The sequence below is a fragment of the Phyllostomus hastatus genome, unplaced genomic scaffold (genome assembly GCF_019186645.2).
Source record: "Phyllostomus hastatus isolate PE091 unplaced genomic scaffold, TTU_PhHast_1.1 phas_scaffold_93, whole genome shotgun sequence".
NCBI lineage: Eukaryota > Metazoa > Chordata > Mammalia > Chiroptera > Phyllostomidae > Phyllostomus > Phyllostomus hastatus.
The window spans coordinates 11,958,675-11,981,670 of NW_025334042.1; the positions used below are offsets into that span (position 1 = coordinate 11,958,675).

General features: G+C 37.3%; 1 protein-coding gene across 2 annotated transcripts in view; it reads left to right on the forward strand.

Annotated features, from left to right (window-relative positions):
- Nucleotides 1-22,996, forward strand: part of TAFA2 (TAFA chemokine like family member 2) — a 433,970-nt gene that overhangs the window by 99,866 nt on the left and 311,108 nt on the right. The window contains exon 1 of one of the 2 annotated variants that reach the window (XM_045828969.1): nucleotides 19,956-19,992. The exons of the other annotated variant lie outside the window; for it this stretch is intronic. Within the exon in view, the coding sequence (XP_045684925.1) occupies nucleotides 19,973-19,992 (20 nt within the window). The 5' untranslated portion in view covers nucleotides 19,956-19,972. Of the gene's footprint in view, nucleotides 1-19,955; nucleotides 19,993-22,996 lie in introns of those variants that run through there. 2 annotated transcript variants of the gene reach the window in all.

Consider the following 22,996-nt stretch of genomic DNA (forward strand, 5'->3'; position numbering starts at 1 on the left):
GCCTAAGCCTGTACCAACCTCTGTAATGATGTTATTTCATGTGAAATGGACATTCACTGCCTTGAATTAAAATGAGAAATACAGATATAAAAGCTATAGTTACTTAGAAAAAGAGAAAGAAATCACTCTGCACTGGAATAGTTGCAGAAAATTTGGATGAAAAATGTGGAACTTATACTGGGACTTCAAGCCAAGTCTTTGTCTTGGCACCTGAGATAAGGAAAGGATGTGTCTGCACCTAGCAAAATGCTTGGCACATATTAAGCACTTAACAATACCTGTTTGATTAATTTTGGTATACTACATACATGAATATTTAAATCTTTTGTTCAGATTCCCTGAAAATGTCAAAGTAATAAAGAATAGGCACAAATATCTGTATGTGTGTGTGTATATATATATAGTAATGAATCCAGCTTTGCCAGCATTATCCAGTCTTAATTATAAATTGAATTCAGACCCAAGCTGGCTGTCTTCTGAAGGATTTATGAAATGTCTAAACAAAAGTGGCAGATTTCTGGAAAGGATTAAACAACTAAAAAAGAGATACCTTTGCTCATTCATTTTGCTCTAACTGAGAATATTTTCTCTGGAAAATGAAAGTTGCAATGGGATTACATTTTTTTTAGAAAAAAATTTGTTCAATGAGAGAGAAAAGGGAATGATTAAATTGTTGTGGAAAAGAAGTAGAGAATAAACTAGTTTTTCAGTTGACCTTGTGGCTTTAGCAGTTGGATTCGTGGTGACTCTACTTCAGCCTCCACTTTTTTTTTTTGGCTGTCAAAGGTAAAAGTCTTTTTCTCAGTCCCGAGGCAAGCTCTTTCTCTTTCTGAATCAGCAGATTGCTTAATGTGATGGTGACTGTTCTGTTTAAAAGCCCCACTATTCTTTAAACTGTAAAAGTCCCTATTTTCCAAATTAGAAACATATTTCATTTTCTGTTTTCTTTGATTTTGCAGTAAAATTTTGGTAACCTTGTGGTGGCATTTCAAAATTTTCTATCAGATTATGCCTGCTAGGAGATTTTGTTCAGAGTCCACATTCCTATAGCTAATCACTTATTTGTAGAGAAAGCTTTCAAATAAGTCCATTAATTGAAATTTTTGAATTCTCCAGGAGTTTAACTCTTCTGGACTAGAGGTTAGAGACTATTTTGAAGTCATGTTGAAATTTAATGCACTGAAAAAGGCAATGTGAACTGAATGTGAAACAAGGGAAGACTCTAACATTAAGTAAAATGAGCAGTCACTGCAAGGGCCTGAAGGTAACTTGGAGTGGAACATAATATTCAGGCAGTCTTGTGAAAATTGCTATTATTTAGGTAGTACATAACTCATAGAGAATAACATCAAAATAATATCCAGCTTAATATAGAGTCAGGATACAATGATGAGTGAGGTTTGATGGGCCTGTGGAAATATCTGTGGTTAAAGAACTCTGTTAAGGGAATAAAAGCAAAGGATGGTGCAAGATGAATGGTATTTGTGTAGACAAAAGCCTAATCCAGCGTTACCCACAGTTGTCAATCTTGAAAACCTGAACAAATAGTGCGCTTCATGTCACCTTCAATTTTAATGATTCTTTAGCAATTACTTCTTTCAGCTCAGGGGCTTTTAAAGATTATTCAGATACTTCTGTGAACCACATATATTTGGAAGATTGGACCAAATCAACAGGAATATAGAGTAGATTCAATTAGCCTACAGGGATTCATATTCTCTCTCCTTCCTCCCTTCATCCTCATGATGTTTCAGCTGAATTTAGACTCTAGTTAGGTCCTGCTGCTCTTCATATCCTGTTTGGCTCATCCTGAGGCTATTAACTGACAAAACCAATTACCAAAATTTAAAAAATCAGCATCAAGTCCTTGGGCACTGCTAGGATTCTTCCATTTAGGGTAATACGAGAAACCATAGTATGTGGAGAGTTCACAAAACTGAGGCTTAAATAGCCTAGAAATTATGGGCAGCAGGGGAAGTACAATTTCCTTTGAAACACAACTAATCTCTCTCTTTGCTTTTTTACTCAGGTGAACTGTGAGCCTCCAGTCAGTTATCCATCACGTAAAAAAATATGTTGGTTCATTTTATAGTAAGAGACTTTAGTCTTAACTAACTGGCTTTCAAATATTAATAAAGGGAAGTGGTTCTAGCGGTGAGCTTAGGTGTTAATTTGGTTTAACAATTATTTCAGGGTTGGTTAGAAATTCTATTTTTGCCTTGAGGAAATCTGTGGAACTTTAGAATTAAGGAAAAACTTTAGGGGATTTTTTTTCATTGCTGCTGCTTTCCTTTGGATAAAGGGAAAGAAAAAGCAGTAATGTTTTATAAGAGTTTGTCGTTTTGTGTGTGAGGAGGCTAGAGAGCAGGCATTTCTTCAGGCCACATCAACCTGGATTTTTTCCCCAGAATGCAAAATCATAATAAACCTGACATACCTTGACAACTTACAATTATCCATACATATTTCTTGACTTCTAACTTACACAGGATTTTATCCATCATGTTTAATTATCTAGATATAAGGTGTTCCTGTGCCATGATCTGCCTTCAGAAAAAGAATTCTTTTGCAGCCCAAGTTCCTTACTTTTGATGTTTTTGTTTTTCCATTGCCAGTGCCGCTTTCTGTGGAATAAGCAGTCTCTATTTAGAGTTCTTTTCCCTGAGGTTTTTCTTGAGAGTCTTTCCTTCAACTACACTTAGTGGTATAAACCCATTGCAGGCTCCAGGCTCCAGGTCAGAGCTTTTTCTACCACAGCCTTGCCAGAGGAAAGATGGTGGTCCACGAACATTGTCACTGCAGGAGCAGGAGGACAAGTGGGCATCGTGACAGGTACTCCTGTGCATGCTGCTCCCTCCCAAAAGTTGCTCTCTCTCTTTTTTTTTTAGTTTCCAGTTGGTTAGTTATTTGAAATATCATTTAGTTGGCTAATTTGCCTTACTTTTTTTTTCTTCTGAGGTTTTCAGATGCATACATATCTACTGCTTTGGATTGTTGAATGACTGGACAAAAATGACTCATGAATATAACAAATGGAATATAAAGTTCTACCTATATTTTTTCCTTCTTTAGTGATATTGTTAATATACCATTTTGAAACATCAACAGCACAAACTTCTTGTTAGTCAAGATGAAGAGTCATTTTTGAGCCTTTTGTATTTAATTCCCTATAGCAAGGGCAACTATATGGTTTATCGTCTACACTGGGGTAAGGTTGAGAATAAAGGAGGCCTAACTGTGCAGGGCACTGGGATAATGGGCAGAAATCAGTTTTGTCCCAGATGGACAGGCAATGTATGTATATGACTATGTTATCTGTAAATAATTCAGCAAGATTTGTTGGCTTTGCCATCAAAACATATGTTAAATGTATGTATTTGTCTCCGTTTCCACTGCTATCATCTATTGCAAGATATCATCTCTACTCTGTACTAACACCTAATGAATTTGCTTTGATTCTTGTCCTCCTATGATTTATTTTCTACACAATGGCCCCAACAGTCTTTTACCAACTATTAGGTCACATAATTCCATTTCTCCCAAACCAGTGTCATTAGAAGAAAATTCACACTGCTTTCCTGGCCTAGGATACCTACCTAGTAGGTCATCCCCTATCAATATATTCCTGGGATTCCTTCCACTGGGCCTTCTTTCTAGTTCTTCAAATGCAGATCTAATGCATTTGCTCTTCTGTCTGCCTGAAATGCTAACCCGCCACCACCACTGCAGGTCTTCCCTTCCTGAGTTTTATCATTCAGTTCTCAAAAAAATGTCACCTCTTCTGAGTACTCTAACTCATTCTAATGCCGTCTCCAACCTTGTTCTTATCACTTTGCCCTGCTTAGCCTTTCTCAATATCTGAAGTTATTATCCTATTCTATTTTTAAAAATCGCTTTGAAATATACATGACATAAAATTTACAATGTTAACCACTTTAAAGCATGCAGCTCAGTAGCATTAAGTACATTCACTTTGTGCAGCCATCACCATCCCTCCATCTCTAGAACTTTTTTGTCTTCCCAAACTGAGATTTCTTACCCATTTATTTTCTAGCCTTTGACTGTGATTTTTTCCCTTTTCTGGAGAGCTGAATTTCTCTTATAAAAATTATTGAAGGCTTATGTCCAAACATTGCTCTCAGGTTTTGACCAGCATTTTAACCTATGTCTTAGTAAACATGCCAAGAGACCCCTCCCACTTCTTGTGAATATGGTTTTGTTCTGCTCTCTTCAGCATCATTTGTATCATGTCTCTACATTGGTATAGACATTGCTATTATAATTAGAGAAGAGCAAATGGAAACATGCTAATAGTTGTCACAATTGGGTTCATTATTTAAACACGTGTTAGATAAGCTGTTAGGTATTTAAGTATTAAGCATATAATTTGGGAAGTGGTTTTGTGCTCTACAAAAGCTTTCCTGTAAACTTGACTTGAACATTACGGGAGGGAATGGACTAGAGAAAGGTGAGAGAAAATATTAGAAGAATGTAGTGCAGTTGCTAGATGATTTTGTCTTTCTTTGCATACCTAGTACAGATTCGAATGAAAGGTTGGCTTTTTTGAAAATATACTGTGTACTCATACTTAAGCCATAAATCTCTTGAATTTAGAGTTCAGTTTAGGAACATCTTAAGAATACTGATGCATCTTTTCTTATATGTATCTGCTGAAGCACACATATGAGAATAAAACATTCTCCAAATAACAGTCAGCAATGTGGGAAGAATTGAAATTAGATGGTAAAAATAAAAATGTCACATAAATGCTAAGGTTACTGAAAATTTTAATGTTCTAGATATTTTAATGACCAAGGTAATCTATTGAGACTCTAGTGTACTAGAGATATACCTACACTAGTTTATCCACTGTCTATCTGGCCATTGCTACGTAAAAAGTGTATTTAAAACATGTAAGACACACTTTTCTGCTTTATGCTAAAACTGTGGGAGACTGCCCCGATGAGTGTGGCTCAGCTGGTTGGGCATTGTCCTGCAAGGTGAAAGGTCACCAGTTTGATTACCAGTCAGGACCCATGCCTGGGTTGCGGGTATGGTCCCTGTCAGTGTGTAGGAAGGGCAAGTGATTGGTGCTTTCTTCCCCTTTGTCTAAAAATAAATAAATGCAATTTTTAACAAAAACTGTGGGAGACAAACCAAAGTTCTTAATGGCGGAATAAAATTGTATTTGTAAAGAATGTACAAGTCTTTGAAGTCAAATGTGATTTCAGTTTGCCACTATAAAAAGTATTGTTCAGTCTCAAATGTCTAAGTTTGTTTTGCTTTGATGGTGGGGAGGAGAGGTATTATTCAAAGAGTTTGTAAAAGGTAAAGACCTATGTTTGGCATGTACCCCAGAGAAATATTTAATTGGATTGTGAGTTGGGGGTTGTCCAGTAAGTATTTTTCTACTTTCTGTAACTCCTGTACAAATAAAAACTTTCTTCTGATAACAGGGGTGTTAGAAGGAGGACGTGTTCACTATCATTGTGAAAGTTGTAGAAACCGTGGCAGGGCATTCACTACCCAAAGAGATGATTCAGGCCAGATTGTATCATAGCCAGATCAGATTGCCACTTCAGTTTATACTATCCATTAATAACAAATGTAAAAAATAATTTCCCAGTGCCTGGAGTTTAGAAGACACTCAACAAATGTTTATTGAGGCAATAGAGTCTACCACTGCTTATGGGCTTTGATTCTGGAACCACATTTTAAGGGTTTAAATTTCAGCTCTATTACTTACTCCATATGATTTTGGGCATTTTTCCCCTTTAGTTTCCTTGCTTTAAAATGAGGGTAATAGTAGCACCTATCCTTAAAGGGTTGTTTCAGGGTTTCATGGGAAAAAAAGCTGTAGAACACAATGGACCCATAGTTAATGTTAGGTGTTAACTTCTTTTTAGTGAGTGAGTAAATGACACATTATTCTCAGTGACTGTATTATAAAATTATATTGGATATTCTTCTGAAGTCAAATGTTCTACTGTGATGAGTGTATGACTGGTTATTTCGATACATGATGCAATCACTGTCTTTGACTTCATAGCCCATGTCAAGACTCTGTTCTTGGGGCTTCATGTTCTCTCTGGAGAGTGAGTCAGAAATCACTCTCCTCGAAAGTCATGTCTGAACTCGATAAGCTTCAAGGAAGGCCAGGCTGTGTCTGGTGTTGGGGTAGCCCCAGCGCTTCAGTCTGGAGCTGTGCTTGGCATCCGGCAGTGTTCAGTATCCACAGCATCAGCAGACACTGCCTGTGCTAGGCCCTGTGCAAAGCCAGGTAAACAAGATGTGATATTTGTACACTTAGAAATAAAACCGTTGCTTACTAATAAAGATGATGGAGCAATGGTGGAATAGGAAGTGCCTCAGGCCAGATGAAAAGTAAATTGGAATCTGCTCTTGGTTCTGTTTCTAACTTGCAGAAGAAAAATCCTTTAACCTTTCCCAAATGTAGGCTTCTTTTCTTCCCACCCATGTAATGAGAAATGTAATATATGCTGTATGTGTTTTACATGGATTTTTTAAATTATAAAATTAATGTGACAGTAATTGTAGAGGTAACCAGAAAAGTTAAAATGATTAAATAATTGCAAAGATGTTATAATAATTCTACAAATAGAAGCATTATGTAGGGTAAGGTTTGATGCTAAGAGCAAATAGACCATCTGTCAAAGGTGTAGGAGGCTGCTTTTTCATGAGCTGGTTGTAGAGGCTACTCTTTGTGAATATTAACATAAAGTTGAGACCATTTTTTTTCTTTTCTAGTGCCAGGTAAATTTTAGAACATAAACATGTTATGTGTGAATGTATGGTCATACAAAGTGAGAATCATTGTTTTATAAATTATGAAACTGGGCCAGAGAAATTCAGTTTTAACAGATCCACACTGAATGATGTATAGATTTTAGAATTTTGTAAAGTTCACATATGTGGCAAATCAACGAAGCTGCAACAGTAGCACAGATTCTTCTCCCCTGTTTCTATGGTTCCTTTTCCTGTTTTCTACTATGTCCCTGCCCAGGGGGTAATTCTATCTAGTTAATGCTTATGTGATAGGAGAGAACTGTTATAAGTAGGAAGGGTAATGTAGTAGACAGAATTTTAAGGTGTCCCACAAGATTTCTACCCTCTGGGTATATTGTTATATAATCCCATCCTTTGAAATGTGGCCCTGAGCTGTGAACATAACAGGGCTTTCAGAAAGGAAGATTACCTACCCTGGGCCTGACCTCATCATGTGAGTCTTTAACAAGTGATTGGATTCTTTCTAGAGAATGAGGTTCAGAGTGAGTCAAAACTAGTTTTTTTTTTTTTTTTTGACACAAGAGAGAATATTTGTTGCTTGTTTTGAATATGGAGAGGGCCACATGGAAAGGAATGTGGGTGGCTATTAGGAGAACAACCTGTAGCTGAGAGCCAGCAAAGAAATAGGGAGCACAGTCCTACAACTGCAAGGAACTGAATTCTGCCACATCTACATAATCTTGGAAGAGCAGCTGAGCTCCAAATAATGATGCAGGCAGGCTGACACCTTGATTTTGGCCTCTGAGGCCTGAGCACCGAAACCAGTGTCTTTGTGCTTGGGCTTCTGACCTATAGAACTATGAGCTAATAAACTGGTAATGTTTTAAGTGGCCAAGTTTGTGGTAATTTGTGATGTAGCAGTAGAAAATTAATGCAGGGAGATTAAGTAATTGGCTATGTCATTAGCACGCTACTTGATTTACCTTTTGTGAGCAGATTCTTCTGAAGAAAGTGATTAAATTGGACCAGGTTAATCTGAATATCCTAGAATTAGAGTCAGGAATACTGATTGTAGATCATAGATTTAGTAACAACATGCTGTTAAACATTTATCAAACCACAATATTGACTTTAACCCCACAGAACTTTCAGATTTTAAATAATTTGAAATTAATTGATAAAGTATATTTTTTGTAAACTTTGACATTTTGAATTTATGCTCCTTTGCTTATGTCAGTTTTTTACCTGCCTCTGTGACAGGGATGCAGGAGAGTGAGAGATGATGTGAAATGCAAACTTTGAGTTTGCAGGGGTGTGTGTGTGTGTGTGTGTGTGATAGCGGAGATGAAGCAGAGATCCAAATATATTTGGGTGTGCGAGACCAGCAGTTTGTCTAGGCTTCTGATCGCATCAATAGACTTTTTTGGAGAAAGCGCAGCTCCTGAAGCTGATCTTGGTGAGAGGGGCAGTTGCAAATGACAACATGGCATTGGGAATGGAGTCTGACTCAGACTACCTGACTCAACTGAAAGACTATAGTTGGAACTTTAGGAATTTTTTTCAAGAAAAACTTGTGAACCATGTACATAAACTGGGCTTCCTAGATCTCCAGAGGCCAAAGTGAATTGCAGTGGGGAATTTTAGGGTTCTTGCCTCTTCCTTGTGAAGCATGGCCTTGCTCTGGTGATGGGAAGGCCAGAGGTACTCATGAATGTACCCAAAATACTAAAGAAGACTGAAACCAAAGATTGAGAGAACACAGGAGGGCTAACATTATTTGGGTGTGGGGTAGAGACAATACATTTGCAACATGTCATTTTTGAGGTCCCTGTAATATAGAAGTAGAGGTTTTAAAAACATTGGCTAGACCCCTGGCTGGTGTGGTTCAGTGGATTGAATGCCCACCTGCAAACCAAAAGATCACTGGTTCGATTCCTGGTCAGGGCACATCCCTGGGTTGCAGGCCAGGTCCCCAGTTGGGGACATGCAAGAGGTGACCTGTTGATATTTCTCTCCCTCTATTTCTCCCTCCCTTTCCCTCTCTCTAAGAATAAATAACCTAAGAATAAATTGTTTATTATTTAATAATAAATAAAAGATCTAAGAATCTTTAAAAAAATTCCTTCACTTTAAAAATATGGGCTGGGAAGTTAGAATGAGGTTTGTGTTGAAGATGTGGATTTTGACAATCAGCATATTGATGGCAGTTGAACTCATGGATGCAGATGAGACCATCGTGAGGGAGTATATGGGACAATAAGAAAAAGGTCTGGAAACAAGACAGGCCATACTGAAAAGTACTGATAAGTTGTCAGAGTTTGGAAGAACTGGAAAAAGTGGGATCCTGCCAGCTAAGGGAGAAATGAGGTTGTATATCTTTGTAAAGTTTCCTCAAGCTTTATAATATCAATTGCATAACTTTGGAAGGATTTAATGATCCAGTCATTAAAATAAATTTCTTCTCAAAAATGAGCCACACTTGTGGCTGATCCTCATTTCCTCACCAACACTATTTCCTTTAACAATCCAGAAAGAAGTTACCAAGCATTTCCTCTTTTCTAATTAAACAATCATTACTTGCTAATTTAAGAGGCAACTTTAAATTTTAATTTACTCTTATGTAAAGATAGCTTATGCAATGACTTTGATCCAAAATATCATTGAATATTTCTTCAATTAATGAAAACAGAACACAGAATAAAAGCATCTCCTTCAACCATGTACATGTGTTTTGTAGCTTCTGAAATCACTAGTGTCAAATTAGTTCAAAGAAATGTCTTTAAACTGTTGGTTTTAAGGAGAGACCTAGTCAAGTCAGCCAACAATAATTTTCTAGGTTGCTAATTAATTTAATAATTTATCTAGTGTTGAATAATTCCTTTTATGGTTGATGGATTCATAAATAATTATCTAGGATTTGAAGAATATGCAATATTTTCATTGACATCAAATGTCTCAGAAAGTTAATCACCTAAATCTAGACTAATATACTGCAGGAATCTAGAATTCAATGAGGCTTCATTTCTATCAGATTTCCACTTTTGAGCTCTTTTCTCCTCTTTGGAGGTTCCAGTTTCATATTATTTTTTCCCAGAGACTTTGATGTTGCCCTGAGCAGCTATTTACATCTTCAGGGCCTTCAGGAAAACTGTCTTATCTGAATTCTAGCCCAGGAGGATACTTATGGGGATCAGAAATAAATTATATCTTTATTCCTTCTGCTTTTTGTTCCATATAACACTAGAACAGCTGGTTAATTTAGTGGCATAGAGAATTGGAAGAAATTGTCATTTTCTTTCTTTTGAGAGATAGGGGAAGTATCATTTAAAGATGACATGAGATTGCTGAGGAATGCTTCTGGAAGGTTCCATGCACACAGAATTATGTGTGGCATCTAACTGTAGCAAAGAAGAATTTAGAAGAGTTGTGAGGAGAATATTAGATTTTATTAAGGGAGATATCTTAGAAAGTAGAAAAATATAACTGTCCCAACTGTCATGTCAATAATAAAACTTTTCTGAAATCCAGGACAGAAATGTGATTTTCAAAAAAGTTATACAGATTTTTCACTAGAAATATTTATGTATTTATTTAAGAAATCAATTTCTATTTCCAGTGCCTTAAATCTCACTGTGTTACAATGCTAACAAAACCTAAAGATAATTTGGAGACTTTTTCCTAAGAGATTTTAAACTTTAAAATTATTCTTTTTTGGGGGGGCGGGTCTGTTTCTCTACATAGGTCAATTGGATTTTTCAGAATACTACAAGTCATAGACACAGACAACAGTGTGGTGGTTACTGGAAGGAGGAAGGGGTTGGGGAGGGTAGTAAAGAGTAAGGGGGTCAAATATAGGGGGGTGGGCACACAATGCAACATGCTGATCATGTATCATAGAAATGTACACTTGAAACTTGTATAATCCTATTAACAAATGTCACCCTAATAAACTTAATTAAAAAAGAAGACCACAAATACACCAGACATACTCAAATATATGGATGTAGGAAAGTCTGATCTCAGCTAATTTTTGATTTTAAAAAAAGGCACCAGCAAAATTCACTTCTTTTGAAATGAACAGTTCAGATTAGGTGGGTTTACTGGGGCAAACGTTAGAAACACCGGACCAAAGAGGCAGTGGTAGAGTGTAGTCTGATGAGCCCGGATTCTGGTGGAGGGCCTCCTGTGCTGCTTGAGGGCTGTGTACTATCCAGCAAGTCACTTAACTGCTCTGAATTTTATTTTGTTATCTACAAAGGAAAAGGAGTGTAATGAGGATCAAATCAAAATGTTATTGAAATATTTTGTAAACTATAAAATTTTAGCTCAAGATCATATAATTACATTATTTATCATTAATGATGCAATAATCAGAAAACAATAGTTTTATTTGTAGTTCATGTGGGTGTTCTTGTTATTCTGGTCTGTACTGTTATAGAACTTAATGGATTAATAAACCTGCAAAAGTAAAAGTAAAAGCCCCTGGTGGTTATTGACTATAAAACATACACATATGTACACATGGGTGAATGTATATACATACATACCTATGACCATATGTGTGTGTATGACCTATTAACTAGAGTAGGCTAAGCTGCTGCAACAAGTAGACATGAAAATAGTGGTTAACTAGCAGCCCTAAATGTTTTTATTTGGCTGGCAGTTCTGCTCCTTACTTAGGAACAGGGCTGAAATGGCATCATTGCTATTAAGAAGAGGGAGAGTCTAATCTGGGTCTACTGATTTCCGCTCAAACATTGGGAGGGAATTTGCACATGTTGCTTCTATTCACATTCCATTGGCAAGAGCTTGGGCACATGGCCACATTTAACTGCAAGGGAGCCTGGGCATATACAGTGTCTACATTGGCATCCATACACATTTAGAATTGAGATCACAACTAATTTCTCTGGACCACCATGTCCACCCTGATGGCCACTGCTTTTTCCTTATTTCTCTTCTAATTGAATACTTAGTACATTGAATGATTGACAGTATACATAGTATACCATGTGGGTAGTACATTTGTGTCTGGCGTATAGTAAGTACTCAAGTGATAGATAGCTGCTGTCATTACACAAACATTTCATTAATGGCAATGAACAAGACTGTTGTATTCTTGCTACAGGGCTTGATAACTGAAAATATAATGGCATAAGTCCATCTTTCATGATTGACAAGTTTCCTGTTGACATTAAATACTTAAAAATTATGCAGATGAAAGGATTCTGGATGCACTAGTGTGACTATTGCATATGTAAGCTTGCTTAATGCTATCTGTGAAAATAAAGTGATGAGTGAAATATGTGACTTTAAAAGCAAGAGGGAAATAGAATTTCTTATTTTCTATGGACTTGTTAGTGATGAAAAAACTTTGATACTTATTATTTTTTAAAAAGATTATTTATTTATTTTTAGAGAGGGGGGAAGGAAGGGAGAAAGAGATGGAGAGAAACATCAGTGTGTGGTTGCCTCTCATGCACCCCCACACTGGAGACCTGGCATGCAACCCAGGCATGTGCCCTGACTGGGAATGGAAACTGTGACCTTTCAGTTTGCAGATCAGTGCTCAATCCACTGAGCCGCACTAGCAAAACTTTGACATTTATAATGTGTTACTACAAATGCTCCCAAATTAACAACATTTATCATCATCTGTGAATATTTATGATATGCATAAGTTCATAGGACATATCATTTCCCAAACAATTAAATTGCATTAGAGACTGGAATTTAAAGGGATTAAAATTGTTTTTCCTTTTAAATGAGCCCTTCTATTTTCAAGATTAGGCAACTGTAAGTATGAGAATTTTTGCAGTACAAAAATATTCACTTACTAACATATGCTGAAAAATCTCTCTGCCTGTGCTGTCCTGCTGACTGGAATGCTGTGCTGCCTGGTGGTCTATATACTGCCCAGGCACAAAACTCTATAGTTAGTCTGGGCTTTGCCATACAGTCTCTCTCCCTCTCTCTTTCTCTCGACTTGGGGAAATAAATGGATAATAACACATAAACTTAAATCATTGTTCCATCTGCTAGTTACTGTATATTTAGTGAAAAGTAGAGGTTACAAAATGCTCTGCTAGGCCAGTCTATCAAACGAAATCAACTTTGAATGCACCAATCCAACCTCAGATTTGGCACACTTACTTTAAAAACACATCTATCATAAGCATGTGTCATAGTTAGGACATAAAGAGATCTAATGTGTTTTAGCAGTATGTAAAGGTGTGGGCTGGTTCATGTCACTATAAACAGTCCTTGCTTTCTCACCATTTTATAGGAACATTCATGCTTGTCTGTATAGTCACCGCACAGAAAGGTCTCAGTGCCATCTGAGTCCACCTGCCCCTCTATAATGGCTGATAACTTAAGATGCACTGTGTGCCTACTGTGTCATCAGAAATGTATCTAGCAAATTATTTTAAAAAATAGCAAGGTACTGACATGAATTTTGAAGTTAAACAGACTTAAAGTGAAACCTTGGCTCTATCACTTACTGTGCAATGCCACATGTTACCTTCTCTGAACATGAGTTTTCTCATCTACTGCATAGAGCTGATGTGAAGATTAAATGGAAGAAGACTAACTTTGAAAAGTGCCTAGTACACAGAAGGGAACAGTACTAGAGTAATAGTGAAATCTTCAGGCAGGAGTGTTTAAGATAAGGTATTTGTAGCATTTTTTTTTTCAGATTTCAGTCTCTATTTCTTTCTTTCTTCTCTCCACTGACCTACCTTGCTTGTCTTTCTTTCCCATGATACTATAGGAGATGTGGCACTTCCTAGTATTGGAAGCAGTATCTTGGATTAGCTTGTATTAGCTCTTGCCCTGTCCTCTGTGTCTTTCTGGTGGGAGGGATTTTAAAGGTCTCAGTGGCTTGGGATGAGAACAAGAACATCCAAGAACTATGTTCTCACTCTGATTCTCTAACTAAATAGTCTCATTACACATGAATAACCTGTGCTAGGACGGAAGTCAGCATAGTCAGAGGATTAGGAGATTTGTTCTCTTTTTACTTTGTTCCATCTATTTCAGTCATTCAGTGATTTCATCTGGAGAGTGGATCATATTTAACACTGAGGTGTAAGACATTGTGCCCAAGGGTGTTAGTCCTTGTGTTCATTTTACTTTTCAGTTTACCCATCTTTTTGCAGAGATGCAACTTTGTCTAAGCCAGGATGCTTAGAGAATGAGTTTGATATAATGGTTTCTAAAATACAATTTGAGAAGCGGAGTCTCATTTCCCTTAAATTCTCATAAACATGAGGGTAGTGTTGTATACTGCTTGATAGAACACCAAGAACTGGTGTGCCTAGGCCATGTCAAGCAGAACAGAACCGAAACAAAACCACATTAACCCCACACCCATGAGGTTACTTCCAGTCTTCCCCATTTTAGTACTGGTATGATTATTCTCGCTCTCCACGTTTATTCCATCAGCCAGGTATGATGAATCCTATTGAGAGGTCCCCAACACTTTTGGCACCTGGGATGGGTTTCAGTTTCATGGAAGACAGGTTTTCCACGGACTAGGGTGGGTTGTGGGGAGAGGAGGCGGAGCTCAGGTGTAAAGTGTGGGGCTTCCACCAACCTGACCAGGGGGAGGGGGTTGGGGTCTCCTGCTGTATTCAAAACATATCCCAAATCTGTCCTTCGTTTTTCTCCTAACATCCTGGTCCAAGCCAGCATGATATCTCTTCAGAATTCTTCATTGCATTGCTGCTGCCCAACAATTCACCCTCTTTGGAATATCTAGAGTAATATATTTCAAATATAAATAAGATCATGTCATTCCCCCTTGAAGTTCCCCATCTAGCAGAGAAGAAAATCCACTCTTCTTCTGTGGGCTTGCAAAGTGCTGTGTGACCGGCCCACTTCTCTGGGCATATTTTGTGGTCCTGTTTTCATCCCAGCTCACTTTTCTTTAGCCATGTGCTCAACTTATTTGCATTTAATGCTTGAGCTCTGAGTGTTTCCTCTGCCTACAGAGCTCTTCCTCCTTATCATCCTAAAGTTGTTTCCTTCCTGACATTCCAGTTGCAGCCTAAATGCCACCGTCTCAGAGAGGACTTTCCTCTGCTTTGCTACTGTTAGTCTTTCTGTAGCAGGTCCCTGGGACCCCTTAGGCTCTAAGCTTCAGGAGGGGGGATCTGGTTCTCGCTACTGGAGTCACAGGACCTGGAATGGTACCTGTCTACAACAGATTTAATACATAGTTGTTAAAAAACTATTTTTGACTTTTTATTTGAGTAGAATCTTTTATGGTTTGTATTGACAACAAGATTTAACTTCAATTAATTATATGAGGGCACTAATTAATGGTAGTTTTTGTCAGTTTATTTCATGTGTTCCTATTTGATTACTCTTTGAAATCTGGTGTGGCCAAAACATTCATGCTTTATAATCAAGAGATGGAAGATGAGCCTGTAATAAACTATACACTGAGCACTGCAACACAAAAGCTAAAAAAAAAAAAATAACCACAGAAGACTGTACTGACACCTCATGACAGACTAAAATGATATTCATGATTATTAACCTTTAGATTGGGTATTCAGAGTCCCTGATAATAAAGGTTTTTTTCTATAGTATTTCTTTTGAACCACAAATAATTTCTGAATTTGTGTTCAGATCACCCTTAACTCAATGGTTACTCCTTAGGCATTGCCCTAACCACTACAGGTAGCTATAGCCCCAACCACCAGCAGAGACAAGAGAATGGAGCTAAGTCTCTTTCTCCATTAGTAAGGCAGTACTCCATATAAGTTCCCTAGCCTGAAAGATGCCACCAAAAGTCTTTGAATTTTAATTAAATTGAGTGAAAAGTCAGATTGTTGGATATGTTTGCTTTTATGGTTATTGCTCCTGACTGGCATATTTTAAATCTTATTTTTAAATATGTGTTTGGTGAGTTTTGTACCATATTCTTTCTTTTTCTTTCTCTTTCTCTCCCCCTACCCCATATTACTCCTCCACGTCCTCCTCATCCTCTCTCTCTCTCTCTCACACACACACATATACATACACAATTTGTCTTTATGAAAAGAATTATATATCCTTTGAGGTTCACTTTTAAAAAGAGCCAGTTCTGTCAGGGTTTGAAAGAGATTAAAAAAGTCTCTGCCATCCATTGCTAATTCTTATGCTTTACTAAATACACCTTTTAAACTCAAATTTCCCAACAATATTCTAAAAGTAAAGCAGCACAAGCAATAATATCTTAAAAAGAAAATTGACTTCTGTATCTTTGGAATTTCCTCTAGTTTCTTGCTGAGAGCTAGCCTCAGATGGCTCTTAAAAGAATGAGTAGAAAAACTGATGTTCCTCCAAGACTAGCAAGCGAGTGTGTAAATGTCCTCAGCAGGGAAGGCCACCTTGCGACATTACAAGTATTAGAAAGAACTCAACATATGTGCCACAATAAGCATGACATGTAATCCAAATAAGTGTTTCTTAAACGTGGCAGCACATCTTCACAATGCTAACGAGGCACGCTGCGGACATGCACGCGGAAGCTGCAGCACCGGGCATGGTCACTGCTGTGTGGTTGTGGACGTGTGGAGGAAGTAAAATTCAAACAGCCAAGGTAGCAATCGAGTCCCGAGTAGTGATATATCATTTGTTTCCCTTTTTTTCAGGTCTAAGAAACAAACACTTGGATCCCACATATATATGTTTACACATTTACCTGGCACTTAGGAACTAGTGCCATTATGTGGTTTAAGGCATTTCTTATTTATTGTTTGTGTTCTTGTGGATGTTTGTTCATGCTATTCAAATACACTTTGGGGCAGGTAGCTTCTGAAAGTGGCTATCTATTTAAGCCCAGGAAGGCTTCAGTTCAGTGCGCTGTTACTTTTGCTATTAGGTGTGTATAGAACAAAGAATCTGTTGCTCTCCCTGTCCCCTTGGGCTCATAATAAGAACACCAGAACAGGGGTTTCCAGAAAATAAACAAAACACACCTTTAAAGCGACCTCTGTTTTGATTATTTCTTGCCCCTATGCCACTAGGGATTTTGTTATGGTCAGAGTTGTACTGTAGAGAGTGACAGGCTGTGATGGGACAATAAAGGAGTCAGCCTGGAGAGCAGGGCACCAGTGTGGAGCTGGGAAGCCACTTAATGGTGGCTTCCAATAACATAAGCTAATCTCTTCTGTGGAAATGCTGATACAGAATTACTTTGCTTCTTTTGTGATGGAGGTTTTCAAGCTGGCTTTGTTCACTTCTAGAAAGTACGTGCTTTGTGATGTCCCTACACAAGAAACTTTTCACACATGGAGAAAATTGGTGACATTCAGGCTCACAGGTTCTGCGTAGCATCTGTGTATTTGTGTGGGCACTGCTGTTGGGAACACTGATGACTTCAATCAGTAGGAATTCATTATTTCCCTTTTTAAATGATTACCTACAAGCATCAATACTTGTGATGGATGCAATCATGCGGACTGCAGGTTCACATTTCCCAGTGGTTCTTAACAATGAGTAGTACAAAACACCTGAAATCCTCTTTGTAAAGTCAAAGATAGCATTTGGCTTGGTGCAGGAGAAATCCTCTAGATTCAATTTTTTGAATAATATTTGAAGTCTGTGACTTTTTTCATTTCCATATTCTAACAGAAAGTGAGCCCATCTGATTATATGACTGGCATGATATATGAGTATGAACCCCTGCTTAACTATTGTGAGGCCTATTCCAAGGAGGCAGGTGGACGATGAGATAATTACTTGTAAGGTACCAGCATAAAAAAAGAGCTTAGCTTTGATATTTTTCAGCTTTTCAAAAGCGAGCAGAAGTGAGGTTATAAGGAGAGGATTCCATCTCATCTCTTTCTCCTGCTGCCCCCTCATACAACTTTGTTAGTGCCAAGACGCCTGTGTGGTGGATTTGCACAGGCAACTGAGGATATGCCACTGGATTAAGCAGAGGCGACTGAGAGAGCAAGTCAGCTCATGTGGGGCTGTTTGTAGTGTAAAATTTCTAGAAGCTTCACTCTTGTAGTTTCTAGTTCCCTCCTTTCAATCATATTTGTAAGGACATCATATTTGTGCATCACAATACTTCCTGTATTACAGAGATGTGCTCTGAATTACATTGATGTTTGTGTTTTCAAAGTGAGGGAAGGACATAAGCCTTATTACTTCTATTTTTGTAGAAGCCAAGGGGATAGGAATTGTAGTCCAATGTCTACAGAATTGAGCCACTGCGGAACTGTGGAGTTTGCAGAGTTGAAGATCTTCCTTTATATTCAGAAGAACATAAACAAATAAAAAAGTAGAACCAAAAGTTATTAAAAAGGAAAGTAAAAAAGAGACACATAGGTCAGTTGAAATGAATCAATTAAGTAATACCATTAAGATGCAAATATAATTATGAAGTGTGAAGTTTGCTTTGCCTTTTCAATGATACCTGGATACTTAGAAAAAATATGAATAATTTCTTGAAAGTTCCTTTTGATATTCTAAGGAGAGTAAGCGCTTGTCTTATACTTTACTATTTTTAAAAATTGGAATATTTCAGGGAAAGAAGGGATTATCAGCCATTATTTGTATGGGGAATTCTCCTGTTTTCACTTTTCAGTTATAATTGGCAGTATCCTTTCTTTGTGAAAAATTAATCCCTAGTCTTACAGAAAGGACAGGATTTCCTTTTCCTACATGTATTGGTGCTCTCTAGGTTACACTGACATTAATAATTGCAGCCATCTGTTGTATAATGTGGTATGGTCTGTGGCCGTTGGTGTGTTTGTTACTGACATACAACAAAAAACTTGTTTTCTTTTATCATTTTGTGGATGGCAAAGTTGAGCACTGGTGTAAATATTATATTTAAGGTGAAATCTCATATGTGCAGAACTCAGAGTTCTAGGTTCCACCCGTAGTAATCATAATACACAGACAGACAGATTTTTAAAAAAATCAGTGTACATAATGCTTCTTGCTTAGTCAAACTGTATGATTTAAAAAACTGGCCACACCTGATGATCTTTTGGATGATACAAAGGCCAAGAGAGTAATGGGGTGGGGAGTATGGGGACAATTGTAATTGAACAACAATAAAAAAATTAAAAATAAATGAATGCAGTTTTGTAATACATAGGCTCTGGGTCTTCACCCAGATAGAATGACACAACTTTCAGTCTGAATACTGTTTTTGCAAGTCTGGGTGGGATTTGGACTTTTCAGCTACACCTGTCTTCAACATTGTTATGGCATTTTCGCTGGTAAGACTATGCCGGAAAACAAGAGCCTTTTACATTACGATCAGTGATTGTTTCTTTACAGAACTTTAGCCTGCAACATGTTTCTGGTTATTTGATTTTTTTAATTTGGAAATTTCTATTCCTGTTTACTCTCCATGTAAATATTGTTGATATTTTGACTGCTGTATGGTTTTTCCTGTAAGTGAAGTGTATCACTTTAATGAGGTTTTCTTAAAGACATATGTTTTGTATTACTTTCTGATTTCATGCAAAGCTTGTACTCATTATGAAAATAACTTGCAGAAAATGCTTGCATCGTGATTGGATTTGGGAACTAAATTCCTCGGAGAAATAACAAGGCTGCATGATTCGTTAATCTTGAGGGAGTGCTTTGAGGCATAGTGTTAAAATATAGCAAAAACAGCTATTTAAAGTAATATTATATGTAGCATTCAATTATGTCATTGAATATTGTTAGTTAAAATAGTAAAGTTAATATTGATGACAGGAAAATATAGACAATGTAAATTAGACTTCTAGTTCATATTGTGCAAATTCAATAGAAGGCTTACTGGGAGGATTATCAGTTATATTCCTACGGTGATAGTTATTGGAAGTTCTGTGAATTATATGGAAATCATGCACACTTAATTGTTGTGATTTACCATCATTTTGTTTCAAGTTTACAGATGGATCAATATGTAGTGAACTAATAGGTATCTTAATATCATTTATTAGGGAATACAATTTGGTGATATGAATCAATGTTTTCCTAAAATTGTGTTGTATGTGAAACGAATGAAAAACTTAATGATTATACTGAATGGAAACATACTTTTATTTTATTTGGAAAGTTATTTTAGGAATTGGCATTCTCTCTGTTGAATTCACCAAAGGCAAATTTGAAAACAAAAGTCCTACAGATTTGGGTGATACCTATTTTTTCTTTTATTCCCCTTCTATTTTTTTAGCTCCCAAGCTGGCTCCGGGTTGTCTCTCAGTGTTGTACTGGTAGTATGTTAATAAGAAAGCACAGGTAAGTTTATTGTCTGACAGCTACAGTTTTTTAAAGTGACATGTGAACTTTTTTATGGCTATGTGTACAGTGACACAGCATGCCAAAATTGTCTGTGTTCCAAAAATATTCAAAATAAAAGTATTTTCCCCCTGAATTTAAAAAATATTAGTGTTTGCAACTGTCAGTAAAACTTGTATAAATTTTAGAAATATCATGAACTTTGAATCAGACTCAGATTAAAAAATCTCCACTCTGATACTTATTAGTTATTTGACTGAAAGCAAGTTTTAGAAATTGCCTCTGTGCTTCAGTTTCCTTATCTCCAAAATGGTCACGCCACATAAATAACACAGGAGTTGTAAGGAATGCATCAGTAATGTATATTAAGCATGTAGCGCCATCTCAGGAACAGAGCAAGTGAACAATAGCTCTCATTGTCTTCCAGTGTTTTTCTGCAGAGTTGCTCCTCCTGCTCTTACACAGTGCAGCTGTCTAGTCTACATTGTGTGTGTCCAGCCACCGTTCCCAGGTGTGACCACCAAACACTATTGCCTTTCTTTGTATTTGGATTCATTTCTAGGAATATCTATGTGATTAACAATGATTAATTTTTTTCCTAAAGGTTTTGATTATGGGAAATCTACATGTTGCATCAAGCTAATATTTGATATATTAAAATAACTTATTCTCATTTGAATAACAAATAATTTTCTATGTGAATAGCATCCATTGGCCAAATACACAGAAAAAATAGAATGCGTTTAGCCATTGAGATGAACATTGCATTGTTTCTGTATTTGTCTTTCCATCAAAGGTACATTTTCTAGGGTTGCGTTCTGAACCCTAGAAAAGTTCACCCTAGCTATACACAGCATTCATGTTGCTGTTTACTCAGATAAGCTTTAGCAGGTAACTGAATAAGAATTATATGGTAAAATGTATGTCCTGGATTTATTCCTAACACAAAGTAGATACATAAATATCCTAATTTTATATTGGCTTAGATTAGTGCCAAAAATGCAGAAATATTTTGTGTTAAAATTTGGGGAAAACTTTAATAGTCAGAGATTATAACCAATTTTACCTTTTAGAAAGCAACTCTCATAAGAAGACCAAAATTACTAAATAATACTCAGAAAGAAACTAATCTTTTAAGGGGTATAAGTAAATGTGCTCTGAAATCACAAAGAGCAATTTTTAATTTGCCATTTTGGGTTAAATTGATGGAAAACACTTATATCACAAAAAAGGACAATTATTCTGAAGTCATAAAGTACCACAAGGCATACCCCTAGAGAAGGAAAAAATCCAAATGTGTTGTCATTATTCCAGTTTTTATAGAACTGGTATTTCCCTGTTGTAACATGGTTAGGTATTATAGATTTGGATTCTTATTGTGTCATATAGAATTTTAATGATATGTAATGGGGACTCAATAGCACATAGCTTGCAAAGTTATTGTTAGCTATGTATCTCAAAATAAGGGCACCCCAGTCAAAAGTTCTGTCCCAGTTACTTTATTTAGGAAGTTTATTTTTTCTCTTGAAACTTTCTAAAATCACTTTTATATTATAGTTAATAAGTTAATTATAGTAATTATTTGAAGCCTCCCGTTTTGTGCTATGCATGACCAAAAGAGACCATTAATGAAACTTTTGTCTTTTCAACCCAGCCTCTGTTTGTAGCCAATGTAACGTTTCTGCTTAAGGACCATGGTGGAGCCGAGTCAATGGGGCTTGTGTAGCAGCAGAGTAAAAGGCCCCCAAAGGTGTCTGTGTCTTGATAACTCAGAATCGGTGAATATGTCATTTTATGTGCCTTAGTCAGTTTGGGCTGCAATAGCAGAGTAGCACAGAGTGGGCATTGTAGGGATGGCTTATAAATAGCAGAAATTTATTTCTCACAGTTCTGGGAACTGGAATTCTGAGATCAGGGTACCAACATGGTTAGGTTCTTGTGAGGACTCTTCCAGGTTTCCAATGGCCATTTTCTTGTATCCTTACATAGTGAAGAAGGTGAGACAGAGCTTTCTGCAGCCTACCCTTCCCACCCGCCCCCTTTTTCAAAATAAGGGCATTAATCCTATTCATGAGGCTGTACTCTCATGATCTTATTACCTCTTGAAGGCCCCACCTCTTAATACTATCGCATTGAGGGATAGAATTTCAACATGAATTTTAGGGGGACATAGACATTCAGTCAATAATAAGGGCAAAAAGAGGCTTTGAAGATGTGATCAAGGGTAAAGACATTGCAATGGGAGATTTTACTGGGTTATTTAGGTGGGCTCAATATAATTACATGAGTCCTTAAGAGTGCAGCAGCACCCGGCTGGTGTGCCTCAGTAGATTGTGTGCCGGCCTGGGAACCATCAGGGTCCCCGGTTTGATTCCCAGTCAGGGCACATGCCTGGGTTGCAGGCCAGGTCCCCAGTAGGGGGCGCATGGGAGGCAACCACACATTGATACTTCCTTCTCTTTCTCCCTCCCTTCCCCTCTCTAACAACAACAACAAAAAAGTGCAACAGCTTTCCCTTCTGGGTCAGACCAATGAGACAGAAGGAGGGCGGGAAAGTTTCCTAGTTTCCTAGCGTGAGAGGGTCTCAACCCACTCTTGCTGGCCCTGAAGGCAGAGGAAGGGGCTATGAGCTAAGGAAGTGGTGGTCTTTAAAAACTGGGAAAGGCCTTTAACTTACCAGCAGGAAATGAAGACTTGAGTTTTGCAAATGCAAGAAACTAAATTTTGTCAATGAGCAAGAACTAGCTTTTCCCTTAAGATGTTCCAGAATATAGCCTACTAGCACCTTGGTTTTGGTGTGTTGGGCTGCAGAACTGTAAGATGTTCAATTTTTGTTGTTGTAAGACACTATATTTACGGTAATTTGTTACAGAAATGAAAGAAAGTTAATACAGGTGGGTTTACAGCTACACACCATTCCAAGCACAGGGCAGGTGACTTGGACTTTATTTAATTTAACTTCAGGGTGGAAAAAGCTGAGTTGGCCTGGAACCTGTATTGAATT